This window comes from Uloborus diversus, chromosome 1 (genome assembly GCF_026930045.1).
Source record: "Uloborus diversus isolate 005 chromosome 1, Udiv.v.3.1, whole genome shotgun sequence".
Taxonomy (NCBI): domain Eukaryota; kingdom Metazoa; phylum Arthropoda; class Arachnida; order Araneae; family Uloboridae; genus Uloborus; species Uloborus diversus.
In genome coordinates, this window is record NC_072731.1 from 230072201 (window position 1) to 230091011 (window position 18811).

General features: G+C 32.3%; 1 protein-coding gene across 1 annotated transcript in view; it reads left to right on the forward strand.

The window, feature by feature from the left end:
* LOC129234203 (5'-AMP-activated protein kinase subunit gamma-2-like) overlaps positions 1-18811 on the forward strand; it is a 192139-nt gene that overhangs the window by 148898 nt on the left and 24430 nt on the right. Inside the window, exons 9-19 of the mRNA XM_054868122.1 lie at positions 362-409; positions 1206-1264; positions 3876-3921; positions 4006-4054; positions 5264-5390; positions 6132-6230; positions 6872-6994; positions 9975-10043; positions 11681-11755; positions 15783-15876; positions 18109-18801. Of these exons, the coding sequence (XP_054724097.1) occupies positions 362-409; positions 1206-1264; positions 3876-3921; positions 4006-4054; positions 5264-5390; positions 6132-6230; positions 6872-6994; positions 9975-10043; positions 11681-11755; positions 15783-15876; positions 18109-18362 (1043 nt within the window). The 3' untranslated portion in view covers positions 18363-18801. The remainder of the gene's footprint in view (positions 1-361; positions 410-1205; positions 1265-3875; positions 3922-4005; positions 4055-5263; positions 5391-6131; positions 6231-6871; positions 6995-9974; positions 10044-11680; positions 11756-15782; positions 15877-18108; positions 18802-18811) is intronic.

Below are 18811 nucleotides of genomic sequence, written 5' to 3' on the forward strand. Positions count from 1 at the left end.
TGCTTGCGCTGCTACGTATCGTAAACATTGCAGGGTTTATGCTAGAATACTATGTAATTTGAAGGATAAGAACATATTTAGTGTGTTCCTTTGATTATGCTTTTTAATTTTTTTCAAAAGATACTATTCTTTCTTTTTGTGAAATGTTTGAGCTCGTTTCTCGTGAATTCGAGTTAGAAAATTTTACAAAAAATTTATTTCTAAGGTAAAGGTTTTCTATTTTGATGTGTACAAAGATTTGCAAAATTTGTCCCCCAAATGTAATGTTTTTTCCAATAGAAACAAACTGTCAAAGTTGCATTTTTTTTCTTAATTGCTGTTGGTTTAAAATGTTCTGTAACTTTTCCTTTGACTGTTTCAGAAATTAGAGCTGCTCCATTATGGGATAGTACTTCACAGTCCTTTGTTGGTAAGAACTTATGTTATTGATATTTTCTTCAGAAAAATATTTTTAAGAGTTAGATAATTTTTATGCAGAATTACACATTCTTGTTTTAATTAAAAGATTTTCATGTTTTACTATTTTATCCAGATTAAAACAGGAAATTAAGCATTTTTGAATGGAAAAATATAGCAAATATACCTATCTCTCCCCCCCCTTTTCATAAACGATCCTTTTGAATATAGATCCTTTTGAATATAGGGGAAACATTTTTCCTATTGCTCTCTTATTGCCCTTATTCAGAGCACTATTTTTTGTTTCCTTTGAAATTGAATAGATACATGATGTAATGTGATAACAAATACATGGTAATTGATTTGCTATGAAGTAATACGGTGCATAGAAATTTTGGGTAGTGTCACAAATGACTTTTATGCTCCGTAAGTTTACCCTTTACGTCATTACATATATTTCACCGCTCATTTTAAAAATCTCCGGCCTCCAACAGGTGTCCCGACTCCCCGCTGTGCATGCCCCTGAGTACAGTCACGCCCATTTAAAGGACTTACGCCTATTTATTAGGCATAGAATTTACGATTAATATAATAGATTAAATTTCCAGTAGCTCATTACTGCATATTATTTACTTTTTTTTCTAAAAATCATGGCCATAAGAAATTTTTTTTTTGGCTCTTTCCACTTCACTACAAATAGGCAAGACTGTATATATGTTCAATAGTTTAACGACATCGATAATTTAGGTCGAAATGTTCGTAGTACTTTTATATCACCTTCCCATTTTGATTTGAAATATCTTTTACAGGGATGCTTACAATCACAGATTTTATCAATGTGCTTAGGCATTATTATTACTCTTCTCCAGTAAGTACTTGTTGTTTTTATTATTTCTTTTTTGTCTTGTAAATGTGAGATTGCATTTTGTACCACCTAATGAAAAGCAAAAGAACAAAAAAATTTTTGCTGCGGGAAGTATTTGCAAAAATGAGTTTTTTAAATGTTTCAAGAAACTCGGTTTAGATTCCACCCTAACAGTAGAGAAATGTTGAAACTTGGTACATTTTTTATCTTTTTGTGCTTTATTTTCAGCAGATTCCAATGAGACAAGCTTGTTCAATAAAGCTTTAGTACAATAGATGAAAAAAATAGAAAAGTTAAAAATTTGCCTTTACCTTCCACAACAGACTGAGTACAAACAATTAAATTTCATAAACAGATGTTAATTTTATGGTGTTATGTGATTATTTTTTTTGTATTCTTCCTAAATTTTGGCATTTATTTCATTAATTAGCATTCAAAATTTTGTCATTCCTTGAAGCTTTGCTTGTTGGTTGTTTTTTCTGCTTTACCTGGCATTTTAAGGCTATGAGGTGAGAAGTTGATATGATATCACCAAGTTCGTATCATGTTTGAAGACTTACTCCCAATTGGCTATCAATTGTTAAATGCTGCCAAACTTGCCGACATTTGACACTTTTTAATCCTAATAGATTTTTGCAGAAATTTGAATTGGTTTTCCATTTACAGTGTCTTTGATATTTAAGAACCAGTTGACAAACAGCCACCTGTGAGTTAAGATTGTTGTTTTGCAGCTCTGTTTGTAGTCCTAGTGCTGGTTCCATTTCTAAGTGTTCTGGTTCTAGTTCTTCCTAAATATGATCCAACCATTGTGTTGGATCATATTTAGGAAGTAAATAGGTGATTAAATTTGTTCATGGTGTTCAATGAGATTTGTTTTATTGATGAATGTTCTGTACAGACTTCTTTGTAAATAGTGTAAGTAAAATTGCAGCTTTTATAAGAACAGACTTTTCCTTGACTTACTTGAAATGGAGGGTACATTTATAACAAAATTGATTTAAATAAATATTTGTACAATAATGAATAATTAAAAAATGTGTGATATTTTCCTACTTGTACTTGGTTACCATGGCAACTTTACTCTGTTGAGTCCCCTTAAACAACTTGGGAATTACAATACTGTAATTTATTTTAAATTTACAAATTTGAAGATACATAGTATTGATACCACTTCTTTCTATTTTTAAGCAGTGTACATATTTTTAAAAGAGAAAGACCTACAATTTGTATTTATTGTATTGAGTATAAACTTCAAAAAATATAATACATTTTGTACAAAATGTATCTTTTAGCAGATTAGAGCATAAACAATGATAGCAATGATGTATCTTTTTATAATGTTCAAAACCATAAATCTTGCCCCCCCCCCCCCCCACCTACCCTTTTTACGAAGTGACTTTTGTACTAATTTAATGTTTGTAGCGTTACAAAGTATATTACTTAATTTTTGCTGTAAGGATTTTGTTTGAAGCTCGAATAAAAATTTGATTTTAGTATGAATTTTACACATTTCTTGAAACATGTTGAACTAAATTTGTACAATTCAAGCATTTAAGTTACAAGCATTTTTTTTATATATATGTTACCGTTAAAGTATGAAACCCGTTATTTAATAGAATGCCTAGTTATTTCATGGAATAACTGATCATGTCCGTTAAAGTGTAAAACTCTCTTGTATTTCTTGGTTTAACTAGTTATTTCATAAAATAACGATCTGTAGCCCGTTAAAGTGTAAAATAATCTATATCATATATCTTGCACGACAAATAAATTTACCTTCCACCCCTACTGCATTTATGAACTATTCCAGGTCATAGCGAGAGAACTTGTTTAGCGTGTTGGCGCCAGTTCATTCCGGTTAATTGATTGCTTGCACGTGCATTGCCGGCTGTTGCTCCATTTATACGCAGCATAAATTAGATAAATTGCTATGTTTTTATTTTAATTGTCTATCATTAGTTTATTTATAGAATACCTATATATATAGTTCTTTCATAGAATAATTAGTTAAAGTGTCAAATTAATAACATATTACACACTTTAACAAACATGGTCAGTTATTTCATAGAATAACTAGGTATTCTATAAAATAACTGCATTATATACTTTAATGGTAACATATATAAAATGCTTAATTAATGACTATTTAATTTTAATCATTTTCTGCTTTATAAATTATTGTTAATTTGTTTTAAATTCTGCTTTAGTTTTTCTGAAGGTTAATTCAAATGTGTTATCAGTATGAACCTGTAAATAAAATAGTTATTTAAGGTTGTTAAATAAACTAGTTATGACTAAAATTATAATTCAGTAATTATCAATTTTAGGACCTGTCTTGGGGAAAAAAGAAAAACCCTTTAAATTTGAAATACAATAGAGGAGTAGTATAGTTTAATTGAATGTTCCCTAATCATACCTTCTAGGGCTGACATTTTATGTGAAGATAAACACAAAAGTGTTTGAGCATTTACAAAAGTATTGAGGGAATTTACTTTATGAATCTTTGTAAACTATCTCCATGTCTTAGTTTTTTATGGTGCAATCAAATTTTCATTTGATTTTGTTGTTACTTTTAATATTAGTGAGTGAAATGCTTTCATTTGATCTTTTGCAGGGAGACATTCAACAAATAGAAAACCAAAAAATACTCACTTGGAGAAGTAGGTTCTTTATTTTCTCACGGAATATTGACAAAATGTATTCTATTTTATATGTTTATTTAATTGTTTTTATTATTTTTTTAGACATAACAAAAGTGACCAAACCCTTTGTCAAGATTGGACCCACTGAAAGGTATGCCAAATTCTTTTAAATCAGTTTTCAGTTAATTTCTTTTTTGTTGTGGGGATATTTTTTCATCCCTAAATTTAAACAAAATCCTAATATCAATTCTAATATGATTTTAATTGTGATAATTATAAGCACAAGCACAAACATTTTCTTTAAATCTAGTGTTTTCCTTCATAATGAACAAATGCCATTTAGTTAAATTTTCAGTGAATATGTATAAAGTTGACTTTTAGTTCATAATTTTTTATGGTATTGTTTTCAGTAAATAAACTATTGCAACTGAAAGTGTTACTTGTGATAAATGTTATGTAAATTTAAAACAAATAATCAGGGTGATCAGAAAAAAAAGTGCCAATTGAATGACTAGCAGTTTCTTTTTCTTTATAACAATTTAGATCTGCTGTCAGTGGCGGCTCGTGAGAGGGACCGGAGGGTATCTGAGCCCCCTCACTATTTTCAGACAATAATTTATGTTTTTATTTATTTACCCTTTTTTGTGTGAGTACGAGCTTGAAATTAAAAAAAAAGGATTGTAGTCTTTTCCTGCGCATAACCCGTGGATTATCTGTTAAACAACTGTAAAGTTAATGACATACGGATTATATGCTGCTGCAGATTATCTGTTTTTTTCTCTCTCAACACCAACGCATTGAACCCCAACATTTACAGCAGAATTTGCAGAGACCATTGCCCTGCCTGTATGTTGTTTATTTTACATAGCTTGAATGTTCAGACTATGTAAAATAAACAACATACCGTAAGAGAAGAAGCCTTCATTTGTACAAGATTAAACCATTTGCTCATTTCTTGACTCTTTGCTTTCAAGTAATTAGCATACAATAATGATAATTTTAGAGTTTAAAATGAATTTAATTTTATTTATTTCCACAAATAATTATTCAAAGAAAGTTTAAATGTTAAAAAAATATTTAAAACGAAATTCTTTTTTCTTTTTAAAAAACCAGGGGGGGGGGGGGGAGGATGTGAGTGCACCCATGATCTGGCCCCCTCACTTTTTCAAGGCACTAGCCGCTACTGTCTGCTGTTTTCAAATTGTTCCAGTTTATCCACTTTTCCTTTTATTGTAAAAAATTATACTTTTCTCAAATTTTAAAAGTCAAAACAAGTTTCTGTAAATCTTTATTCAAATTAGCATTATTTTTTAAAAAAAAGTTTTGATTGTTAGCCAACTAAAAATTTTTTTCTTATCAGCCTTTCCCAAGCAACCAAATTACTGATTCAAGAAGAGGTTCACAGGCTACCAGTATATGAAGAAAAGAGGCATAGCGTTCTTTTTGTTATTACAAAGAAAAGGTTGTTACAGTATTTGTATAATAATGTAAGTTGATTTTGCCGTAAAATAAGCTTTGTTCTCTGATCAATCTTCTGCATGTAAGTTAAATAAGTACCTGTGTGCATGAAAAGTAAAATAAGAAAGTTGCTATTTCTTATTTTATTTCTGCATATAGATCTTTAGTTATATTCTGTCTGCTCCACAGAGATAAATAAATTATTTAAGAATATTCTTTCCTAAAAAAAGTTGTTACTCATTATAAGTATTCTAAATTTTCATTCTTAAAAATACTAAATTATTTCAAGCTATTTTGATTGCCTTTTTTATCTAAATCATTTTTTAATTCTAAAATATTCATTTTCATTTAATCATTGTTATTTTTCTTTTTTTTTACGCACATAATGAACCTTTCTTTTAATTACCTCTAGTACGTTTTTGCACTTAGCCTTATGTGGCTGTCATATTGGTTGAATTTGCCAAGTATAAACATTTTGCAAAATTCTATATAATGTCAAGTCAAATATAATAAAAGTACAGTTGGCTCTCTGTTTAACAATTTTCAAGGGACCACAAAAATAGTGTCCTTAAGTAGAAAGCGTTCTTAAATAGAATACTTTCAACACTATAGTGGACCTTCTGGAACCGAGAAAAGCCATCGTTAAATAGAGAAAGTTGTTAAATAGAGTGTCGTTAAACAGAGAGCCAACTGTATTTTATTCCATGTTAAAAAATAAAGATGCTTGCTGTTGATATTGTTTTATTCTAACAATTTAATTTTTTTTTCAGTTAATCGAAAAATTTGATAAAAGCAATGTGAAAACACCTGGCTTTCTCAAAAAGACAATAGGTGAACTCAAACTTGGATCATGGGAAAACATAGTTAAGGTAATTTTTATCATATTCATTATAAATCTAACTCACAAGAAATTACCAGGTTTACTTTTATTATTTTTTTATTTTATTTTTTTAATTTTATATTGATGTTTCTGAAATTCAATTAAAATTTCTGACATTTCTTGTGAAGTTTTTCACAAAAGTATAGACATAATCAAAGTGTCATTCAAACCCTAGTAATTTTTTTGGAAAATATTTTTTGTTTAAAATATTTCATTATTTAACGCATACACATAGCAAAATGTTGTTGTAGTATTGTTTTATTGGGAATTTATTTGAAATAAAACTCTGTTAAACTGTATAATTTTTGACAATGTTTTAATCTTTTAATTCTCCAAATATCATTTTTAAAGCAATAAAATAAAACTGCAAAAATGATATACCATTGGGCATTTGTTTGCATATTTAAATATTGAGCAATAAAAAAAAAAGAAAAAGGGGTTTCAAGGCCTCTAAATGCATGTCTATTTATGCATATTCATCTCTTATGGTGCTAGACAGAAATAAGAGAATGTCAACTTCCAGTGATTCAGTGTAAATATTGGGTCTTACACTTAGTACCTTTCATTCAAAATTTGTATTCTTAAGTAATTTTTAAGATTCTTTTAAGTTAATAATTCTTTCAATTTTAGGTTACTTTCAAAACTAGAGTTATAGAAGCCTTAGACCTTTTTATTGAAAAAAATGTATCTGCTCTTCCAGTAGTTGATGATGATGATAAATTAATTGACTTATTTGCCAAGTTTGATGTGTTTGTAAGTTTGTATTGGATATTTTTATTACTATGTTAGTGTTGGTGGTTAGTGTGGTGTGATTGTTAATTATGCAATTTATTTTATTCTCTATTTAATAATGCTTGACCTAATGTCAATATCTAAAGAATATTTTGGTCCAATTCCGACTGCGGGAAAATTTATGTACGGATGACTGAATTTCTGTTTAATGTCTACAGTGAAACTTCGGTAACTTGACATGCGGATAACTCGACTACACCAATAATTTACAAATACAAAAGTGACGACCAGCAACAGGCTCTGGGCCCAGCTAGACTGGTCCTAGTCAATTTACAATCCCTAGTGAAGATCAATGGCCCTCTTAAAACTATCTACTCCCTTGCTCATTACCACCTCTTCTGGTAAACTGTTCCAAGGTTCCACTACCCTGCTATAATAATAATTTTTCCTAATATCCATGTTAGCCTGAGATTTAAATAGCTTAAAACAATGACCCCTTGTCCTGTTTTCAGTGCTAAACTTCAGCCCCGTAACATCTTTCATTTTAATAAATTTAAACAACTGAATCATGTCCCCTCGGTCTCTTCTTTGCTCAAGACTACATTTTTAACCTTCTAAGCCTGGAATCATAGTCTAAGTGAGAGAGTCCATTTATTAGCCTTGTAGCTCGCCTTTGAACCCTTTCCAATACATTAATGTTTTTCTTAAGATAAGGAGACCAAAACTGAACAGCATACTCCAAATGAGGTCTTACCAAACTTCTATATAAGGGCAGAAGAACTTCTTTAGATTTGTTTGAAATAGATCTATTGATAAACCCAAGCATCTTATTGGTCTTGTTACCTAGCAATGCTGCACTGTTGGCTAAACTTTAAATCCTGACTTATTAAGACCCCCAGATCAGTAACTTTGTCTGCCTGACTAATGACTGAACCTTGCAAATAATAACTTGTACACTTATTTCCATGCCCTAAATATAGCACTTGACATTTCCCAACATTAACAGCCATACCCCATTTATCAGCCCACTCTGTAATATGATCTAGATCCTCTTGCAGCTGTTTTGCTTCTTCTTCATTATCTATAGTCCCCATAACTTTGACATCATCAGCAAAACAATTCATGTTCCCAGAAATATTTTTGTGAATATTGTTCATAAAAACAATGAACAAAACAGGCCCTAACACTGATCCTTGAGGAACCCCGCTTAAAACCTCACTCCAATTAGAATAATTTCCCCTTACAACTACCATTTGTTTCCTTCCGGTCAGCCAGTTTTTTACCCAAATGAAAGTTTTCCCTCCTATTCCTATATCAGCTAATTTGCTAAGTAGAGCAATATGTGGTACCATATCGAAAGCTTTTTGAAAATCAATGTAAGCAACATCTACAGGCTTCTTATTGTCCAAAGCCATGGTAACTTTGTCATAGAAATGTAATAAATTAGTTGCACAAGATTTGCCTTTCCTGAAACCGTACTGAAAACTAGTCAATAGATTATTAGTCTCTAGAAAATTTACTATCTTAATTTTTATCAATGTTTCAAAAATTTTGCAAACCACCAAAGTTAGACTCACAGGTCTATAATTTCCCGCACTCCCTTTAGACCCTTTCTTGAAGAGCGGTGTAATATTAGCCAGCTTCCAGTCCTCTGGCACTGTCCCCGAGTTATAAGAAGCATGGAAAATATTTACGATTACATCTGCTGATTCCTCCGCACATTCAACTAAAATTTTTGAATAAATATTATCAGGTCTCAGAGCCTTAGTCTCTTTAATTTTTTTCAAATGAAGTAAAACGTCATCCCTGGAAAATACAAAGTCCTCAAGCTGTACTATAGCTTGTGTCTTGTTGGTGTCAACTGTTGAGATACAGTTATCGTTAAAAACACTCGAAAAAAAGTTATTAAGAACATTAGCAATATCACTATCGTCCTGAATTAATATTCCATGCTCATCATCCACTGGACCAATATGACTATTTCGAACTTTCCCCGAATTAGCGTATGCAAAAAACCTCTTGGGATTCCTGTTTATGTTATCTGTCAGTCTTTGCTCCAAGAACTGCCAGTCTTTGCCAACCATAAGAAAAATACATGTCATGTCCAATTTGACATGTGTTTTTCTTATGGTTGGCCAATGCTTATTTCAATGGGCCGAAACTTCTCTAACTTGACACACATTTGCAGAAACTCCTAGTTGACATCCAATTGCTATTGTAGTCCAATTTTCGCTACCAACATTTTTTCACATTGATGTCTTCTCAGAATTTTTCACTGCAATCTCTCGGTTAGTCGATTCTATTCTGGAAAGCTCTTTTTGAAAATTCCTTCCTTTATCAAATGGAGTCCGCCTCCACACTGCTTACACCATGCTGCTTACATGTTGTTAGCTGGACTTATCATCTTTAACAGACCTGACTGACGAGAAGCTTTTTCACCTCTTTTCAAAAATTACGGATTTATTCAATTATCTCAAATAATATTAGAGAGTTTATTATGTACTTTTCAAAAGAAAATGGGAAGAAAATTTATTTACTAGAATTAATTTTTATAATGTGAATGTTAACATTAGTAAATTAGTGATACTAGGAATTAAAATAATGGAACCTCAGTAAGTTCACATCTGCTTATGCCGACATGTTTTCATGTTCCCTTTGGGTGTCGAGTTCTTGAGGTTCCACTGTTTTTTAATATGGGTAAAATGACTAGAAAGTTCTAGGTTTTATTATATTGTACTCTTACGGGTTTTTTTTCCCCCCAATAATAGTGTGTGAGCTTATCTGATTTATAAGTATCTTCCATTTAAAATGGTTTTAAGTGTAGCACTGTGTTATTTTTGCATTTTATAATAGAATAAATAATATTTAGAATGCTAAAAAAGTAGATGTCAATTAGGCATACTTAATCTTACAATTTAGCCAAGTTAAATTAAGTGAAATTGGATTAAATTGGTATCAAATTTTTATTCCAGCACTTTAATTTTATTTTCTTTACTTTCAGGCGCTAGCCAAAGAAAAGACATACCACAATCTTGAACTAACGATTTCAGAAACTATAGATAAAGCAGAAGTATGAACATTTATGAAAAGTTTTATTTATAAATATTTATTTCTCTTATTTACTCTTGTTTCTTTCAAAGACTTCTAAGATATTTGTATGCTTTCTTCTATAGTAGTTATCTGTCTGTATTACTTTTTATCTTTTTAAAACATATATGACTTTCATATTTACAAATAGTGTTTCTTAAGATCAATTTGAAAAAGGCATGAAGAGATTACACAAAGCATCCATTATAAATGAAATATATTAACCATTAGGGCTCAACTTACATCCCGTGAACCATATGAGGCTTGTTATGTTAAAGGTTTCAAATTGAAAGATATGTTCTGGAACTCTCACAACAGATCATCTTCATTCAATACTACATGAGTTAATTGCAAAATTTAGAAGCTAAACAGCTTGAAATTGGTTTTTTAAAAACAGATAGAAACTTCCTATCAATAACATAAACATATAGTAAGGAAAACAGCCATTCTTGGGGTGTAATTTTATTTCCCCCCCCCCCCCACCCTCCACATTTTCCCATGTTATCATAAAATATTTACACATTTCGTTTAATTGTATGTGTTCAAGCCCATGAGATTCAGCTTAATAGAAGGTGTAGCCCTTGGGTGAAAAGAGGTTGGGATCCAGTTTTGTTAGTAAAAATGTTGGACAAAATCTTAACCCACATTGTAAAGGTGTCCGATCAACCTTTAAAAATAATATATATATATATATATATATATATATATATATATATATATATATATATATTTGTAATGTGTACTCAAAGGAATCATTCAATTTTTTTCACTTTGTATTTTAAATCCACTTATTTTCTAGAAGAATGTTAACATGTTGTTTACCAGGGACATCATTTGACATTTTGTGGTAACTGTACAATGTTAACAAGTAGCCTCATATGTTGCCCTTAGATACAGACAAAGGGTTATACATTCAAACATTGGTTCTTATTAATTTAACATTTGTTTTAATACATGGGGCAAATACATAGCAAATGTATTGAGAGACAATTGGATTTTAGACAATATGACCAAAAAAAAAGTTGTTCGATTTCTTCTTTTTCACTTCCTAGAAAAATCGAAATTTTAGAATGTCCCGGCCGGGGATATGTTTATCAAAAAATGTTTAAAAGATGAAGATTATGTCACTGTTTACAAAACATACATGTGAAGGGTTACAATTAAGTGAAAAGCAAAATATGCGAGTATGTATTTCTGTTAATTTAAAAAGTATGAGCTTCTGTATGCTTTACTTGTGATTTAGTTGCCACCAGTGCAAATGCCTTTGTAAAGACAATTGAGACCAGTGGCCTCACTTACCAAAGTTTTAAAAGGGATAATGTTTGGCGTTTCTTGAAATCTAGAAGTATTTATGACTGAAACTAATGCATAAAAATTTAAAAAAAAAATGCACACTTAACACACGCTCTCATTTCTCAACTAATCTTTATTTACATTTCTGTTCTATTTTGAAAGAGTGACCTTTTTAATAGAACTACTCCAAAGTAGATTTATTCTTTCTTTTTCTGGATATACTTTTATGCCTATTACCATTCAGTGTGTTTGTTTTTGTTATTGTCTACGTTAAACTGCTTTTTGTATTTTTCAGACATTGTGTACTTTACATTTTTTATCTTTTAGGTACACGAAGGAGTATATGTATGTACAGTTGATGAAACTTTAGAAACTGTGATAGACAAATTTGTTACTGTAAAAGTAAGGGCAGCATATATGATTTAAATATTATAACATTTGTTTTATGCTATGCTTATTTTGTTCTTGTGTCGTTTTCATAAATGTATTAACTGTTTAATAATTCATTCTTTTATGTTTACCTCTTTTTTTTCTTTGTGGCATTTCAGTATCAAAGCATTAATTTTTACGTCAGAGATTTAGAATAAATACTAATTTTAAATGACATTAATAAAACTGTATGCATTATTTTCTGATTGAGTATGAGTAAAACAATGAGATAATGATATTTTTGCTTTTTGAATAAATGATGCATTTTTATCTGTAGCTGGCTTACATTGTTGCAATTGTGCCAAGGGCACCCATATGCAAAATTTTAAGGGGGGGGGGGGCTCAAATATTTTCCCCATTGGTTTAGCAGGATATTTTCCTCATAGACATCGATTTCAGTGCAGATTAGAGTTATTTAAGTTTGACATTTTTAATAACTTATTCATCAATTGCTGGAGAAAAAATGTTTTTACATTTTTGCGAAGAAAAAAGTAGTAAAAGCAAGGAAGTTCTAATTTCAAAGGGGGGAGGCTTGAGCCCCCCCACGTTGCCCCCCTATATGGGCGCCCTTGAATTGTGCAAGACTCCAATGACATTAGGGACCGGAAGTGAACCCAAAAATGCACTTGAAGTGTTGCTTTAGTTTTGTTCATTTGTAATTGAAAATTTCACATCATGCAATGTGCATTAATTCTTGGGCCATCAACTCGTGCTGCAAGACAGCACATTAGAAAAAAAGTTCAACCAGCATAGTTTTAAACTAATAACTTTTTGTATTGCATGTGTTGATAATAGTAAGAAAGATGATTTTAGTGTCTTTTAACAAATATGGTTGAAAGTATTACCTTTAGCTGTGTGATTGTAACCAAGATAGTTTTACAAAGGCAGCGCCGTGTCCAAGGGGAGGGTTTTAGGGGTTAAACCCCTCCCTTGGGGGAAAAAATAAGCAAAATGAAGAAAATGTATATTTGACTTAAATTTACTTTAATGAGAAAGTTTGCCTTCAGCGTTTTTATTTTATTTTAATTTTCTCTCTGAAGTTTTTTTTGCGATTTACAACTGCTAAAGCCTTACAAACTGATGTAATATTTCGAAAGAAGTATGGCGGACGAACCGCTGAATGATCTACCAATGCAAAGAAAGAATATTGCTTATTGTAAGGAGCTTATTGTGAATTTGGCATATGTTACATCTATGAAGATGCATTAGTGATTGTGCTTGGCTATGTAATTTGCATCTGCAAAGAGCTCTTTCTTGTTTAGTTTATTAAGCACTAGCTGTACCCGACGCGCGTTGCTACGCCAACAAAAAAAATACATTATACTGATTTTCATGACAATCGGTTGAACGGGGCAGAAGTTGCTACTCTGCAGTGCCACCTGGCGGCGAGTGGCTCAATGAGCATATTATGCACCTTCTCCGTGGAAAAATACATATATATAGCAATTTTCATAATCGGTCCAGGTATCAAGTGATGCCGTGACTATACTCAAATTTTGTACTCACGAATAAAGAAAGAATTTATTTGTTCAAACTCAAGAAAAATGGCAACAGCTAACTTCTTATCAATGAGATCTTTCACGCGAATTTATTTCTGCAGCCGATAATTTTATTCGTATTTATCCAATGGATTGTGACTTAAATTGTAATAAAAAAGGAACTAGCGATCGGATTTTTTTCGAGCTGGTCTATAAACATTCCCAGTACCAAAAATAACAAACGGTGAAAGTTTCAGCCAAATCTGCCGGGTAGTTTTTGAGTTCACGGATGACATACAGACAAACATTCATTTTTATATATATATAGATTATTTCAGAACATAACAACCTGATATACATTCTACATTATAAAAGAATTTGTGAAGAGTTTTTAACACTCATTGCAATATACTACATAGTAAACAGATTTAATTAAAAAGAAGCAAGCAAAGTTTGATTAAAGCGAATCTGTGAAACGAAGGAATACTTTGGTAACTTGTACAGCTAGATGTATCCTTCAAGAATACAGCAGTCCTTACAGGTGAATAAACGCCATACTGGGATCGGCAATTTGTCCTAAAACTAAAAGCTGTAAGGGGGTTGAATTCTCCCCCCCCCTACTGGTAAGATTAAAACCCCTCCCTTTATGAAAATCTGGACACGGGCCTGTACAAAGGTAAACTAACTTTTCATGTGATTGATGTAGGATGTCTTCATAAATTAAGATTAATAATGACTAATTATTAAAAAGTAATACCTGTTTTTCTAAAATGCTCATTTTAAAAGTAAAAAGATGAAAGAGCCACCAAAAATGTTGAGAGGCACCCAAAATTTTATAATTTTTATACATAAAGTTTTTTTTTCTAATTGGGCTGCGTAGTATCTACTAACCCTTTGCAAATCTATTGTATTCTCCAGACTGGCAACCATTCTTTCATGTGGCCCAACTATTGGCAGATGCCATTAATATGAGAATTTTCACTCCTTGTAGCCTCACCAGTTAGAGGCATTTGGGCTCTGAAAGCTTAAAACTGCACTTCGGATTTTGTTTTGTCAAGAGTATCCAAAGCCAAACAAAACAAAGGGGCCTTTTTGGTGCCACACAATCAAACAACTTGGAAGCTGTCAATATTTTGCATCTTGAATCCACTGTTTGGAACCAGGTTCAAACCTATGCCTTTGGGAGTAAATTGCCAAATCCTAACCACTACACCACTTTGTTCGCTATGCCTGCACAGAAAAGTCACATGAATGTCATGAACCAACTATCCTAAATGGTCTACAGCAGAAAAATGCTATAGCTCTATTGGGTGTTACTTTTGAGACCATAATGTAATTTATTACAATAGTTGTAAATGTACTCATATGTGTTAAATTTTCTGCATTTTACACTAACATGTTGTTGTATTGTGCCAGCTAAGCTAGCGATTTGAGGTGCGCTGCTTCACTTTCCCAACTGTACCGTAATTTGGTGTGAAGTCCGACTTCCACAGTACACACTTGCCATAAGGACCTTTTTATTGAGTTGGCAACCATTCACAGCACAACAACACATTTACACAACTAAAGGACAAGGACAGCAAAGAGAAAGTATATCCATGGCCAAGCCAGCATTCAAACCTAGGCCCTCCCCATCGCAGTCAGACTCCTCTGACCACTAGACAGGGCGGAAGGCACACTAATGTGTGATTTTTATATTAGTGCCAACTAACAGGGTGCCAACTGCTCCGCATTTTGCGGAATTACTCCGCAAAAATAGTGAAATTCTGCGACTTCGCAAAGTTCTTTTGCTCCGCATTTCCCGGCCAAAAGTTTTCAAGCTTAAACATTGCTATTTTATCATAACAAACGTGTAAATATGGGATATTAAAGATGCTTATACTCAAAGATTAAAGTAGTGTTTGAAACTAGTTTTTGTTAATTTAAAAATAGTTATTTTCATACTCGTGCTTAAAATGATTTATTAAAACTGTAAACCAATTTTAAATTAGTGGTTTTAGTTATTTTTATTAATTTTTATACAAAACCGAACCGCTCCACAAAATTTTAAATTGCTCCTCAAAATCAACACAGATGCTCCTCAAATTGTTTCTCCAAGGTTGGCAACCCTGCAACTAATGTATAAATAAGCTGAATAATATGTAGTAGCAGGTTATAATCTTCCCTTGTGTGTGTATTTAGTCCTAACAAGTCCCCTCTTTTGGTCAAGACAAATGTACCATACTGGGATTGACACTATGGGTTAAAATCAATGTTTCTGAGGAATGCTACTCCCCCCCCCCTGATAATAGGCATACATGCTAATTAAGTTCTTAAGGGGCTTACAAATATGTGACAGTTAAAAGGAAATATTTTTTGCTCCAGCAAAAACTTCCTTTATTTTTCTTAAATTTCTTTTCATTTCTTGCATTAAAATACTTCCTTAAACTTTTGAAACGTTTTTACAACTACTGCATAAAAATTATTTTGCTATGCGAAATTCTGCTTAAATGTTGACACTGATTTTTATAATTTAATTTTAGGTTCATCGGTTAGTGATAACTGATGGCAAACGAACGGTGCTGGGTATTATATCCTTATCAGATGTGCTAAAATTCTTGGTTTTGCAATCTGCTGGTAAGTTTTAAAAATTAGTACTAACTTAATATATATATATATATATATATATATATATATATATATATATATATATATATAATATAATCTTGAAATATGGGATGCGTAAGCTTTGATTCAATTTAAAAGTTTTTGTAGTGACTTCAAAACCAAGCAGTTGGTTGTTGCTGTGCTTCTTCAATAATAGTTTCATTACTTCTGTTCAAATGTTATTACAAATGTAAAGAAAGATAAAAAATACTTTCAAATAATGTTAAATATTCTAACTGGTTCTTTCTTGCCATGTTAGATTTCTTAATCCAATTTATGTATTTTTGTTTTAATTTTTTAGTTATATGCTTCTGCAATTTGTTAAACTGAATAACCAAACAATGTGCTCAAAAAAGTTATCTATTGAACCATAACTGATAAAATTATATGTGCCCTAAAACATTTTATTGCCTCAATTTTTAATTTTAGATCTACATGTATTGTTTTTGTCGAGTGTAGACATAAAAAAAGAAGTATGAATAACAATGTATAAAATTTTTCTTTAGAACTCTAATCTCAGCTGCAGAATTTTTTCAGCGGACTGTTACGCAGACTAAAAACCCAAAAAAAAGTGAATTTTTTTGTTAAACCTCAAAAGCATTATCCATACTTTACACTTGCATTAAAATCCATACTTACCACTTCCATGTTTTTCTCTTTTAGTTTAACCATTTTCATGGAGTGACACAATCAGCATTTGCTTTGGGTGTTACCCTCAGGCAATTCCATTTTAACAGATGCAACAATTGTTGCACAAAACACCCTACAAAGACTACAAATATGCAATATTTTTTTTCATTTCATAAACTTTACTAAGTACACATGGACTGTACTTCTATGTAGGGCACTTAAATTTCAATATATTTTGGCTCAGTAACTGACGTAGCTTATAAGATACATTACTGAGCAAAAAATGTTATTTAAGCAATGCTTTCGAAATTCTTCAAAATTTAGTTGCATTATACAAGGAGTCTCTGTTGAAAGTTTCAGAACTGCCAAGAGGGGTAGGGTGCATCTTGAGGACTTGAAACCATGTAGCTATGTAGGGTCAGAAATGCGTTCCTGAAGCGGTACACCGATGCAATTCCTCCAGTTGTTTGCTATTTCGATTCAATGTGTGGGGTCAATCTAGAAATTCTTTCCCAGACCACACTCATCGTGAGAAAAACACGTTACGCTTGTGCTTTATATCTATCGTCCGAATGGAAGCTTTATAAGCCTAAAGTTACAGGAATATGTGCCACAGCCATCCCGTTTCTGCAAAAAAGCCCGCAAATGTTGTTTTCGGAATAGATGAATTCTACCCAGAGCTGGACATTTGTTGTGCACATAAACTTTCTCAGTTTGGTGTGAGATGATGTCTGTGACACTTTAGCAAACATTCTTCAGGCCACAGTCATCAAGATTCCAAATCCCAGATAGAAGAGAAGATCCCACCACAAGTCTGACGTAAACAATAACAGGCTTCCCCACCGAAGGGGTCCCGTATATAAGGAAAATTAAGTAGGTCAAAGAGGAGAGACATTTTTGAGCAAAGAGCCAAGAGCCACAGACGACGGGCTCTTGGAGTTCTAAATATATTTGTAACATAAAATAATTTGTAAAATAGCTGTAAATATTAGATGTAATAAACCTCTCTTAGGTTCTGTGCATTCTCTTGTTGTCTTTATGCAAGAGATGAAAACGTCACAGCAGTGATGAACACAAAAGTACCATAAAGAAAACAGACCGTAAGTGAAAATTATTTTTAATGTGACCTGTAAAAAAGCAAAAGGTACATTGGTCCAAGTAAGTGTTCGAAGTTTTTTCAACCGGCTACAGTGCACACCTCACATCTCCAGTGCATAGAAATCCAATCTGATCTTGCATTGCACGTGATTTCGAGTTGTCAGGCTGAATCCTTGCCGTCCTGTAACATTAAGATTTCTGAAACATTTAACTGAGGCACCCTGCATAGAAGTAGAGTCCATGTTTCTCATCAAGTTCATGCAATGATGCTGTAGTCAAATATATTTGGAGTCTTTGCAGGGGTTTTGTGGAACAATTTATGCATCTATTGCCACGAAATTGCTCCCTTGCTAGCTAGACCCCTGTTAAGTGAGATTTTCCTCAAAAGAACTTGCTTTTTAGAGTTTTGATTAAAACAATTGTGTTGTTCTAGATTTTCTTTTAGATCATTTTTTTCATGTTTCATTTTCACAGGTGAATGTAATTTACTTGCTGCAGATATCATCGAAGAAGGACCAGAAGGAGCCATTGGAGGGATCGAATCAGACAGTGTGTTCTATGGCTCGCTGGCCGATGCTTCTTCTGCTTTAAAGCAATCAACCAGCTTCGAGGAAGAAGAGCCTTGTGATCTGTCGGAAGACCTTGTGAAGTTGCAAGTGGAGTCACAAAGTGCATGTGAAGCTGCTCTGGAGAGTGTGGAAGACGAAAACGAGCAGAGTGATGCTTGATCTTGCAATAGGAGATCTTGTATCCTGGTCTCGCTTCGCTCAGTCCGACTCACTTCACTCTGAGTGAATCAGCATCTTAGTTCACTTGGTAACAAACATGGTTTCATCCAATCTCTTAGAAAGTCTGTGAATAGATTTCAGCTGGTGAACTAGGTCTTTGTTCACTTGTCAACAAAATATCCGTTCACTTGGAAAGTCTGTGAATAGATTTCAGCTTCTGAACTAGGTCTTTATTCACTTGGTTACAAAATATCAATTCACTAGGAAAGTCTAAATAGATTTCAGCTGGTAAACTAGGTTTTTGTTCACTTGGCAACAAAATATCCATTCACTAGGAAAGTGTGAATAGATTTCAGCTGGTGAACTAGGTCTTTGTTCACTTGGAAACAAAATGTCCATTCACTTGGAAAGTCTGAATTGATTTCAGCTGGTGAACTAGGTCTTTGTTC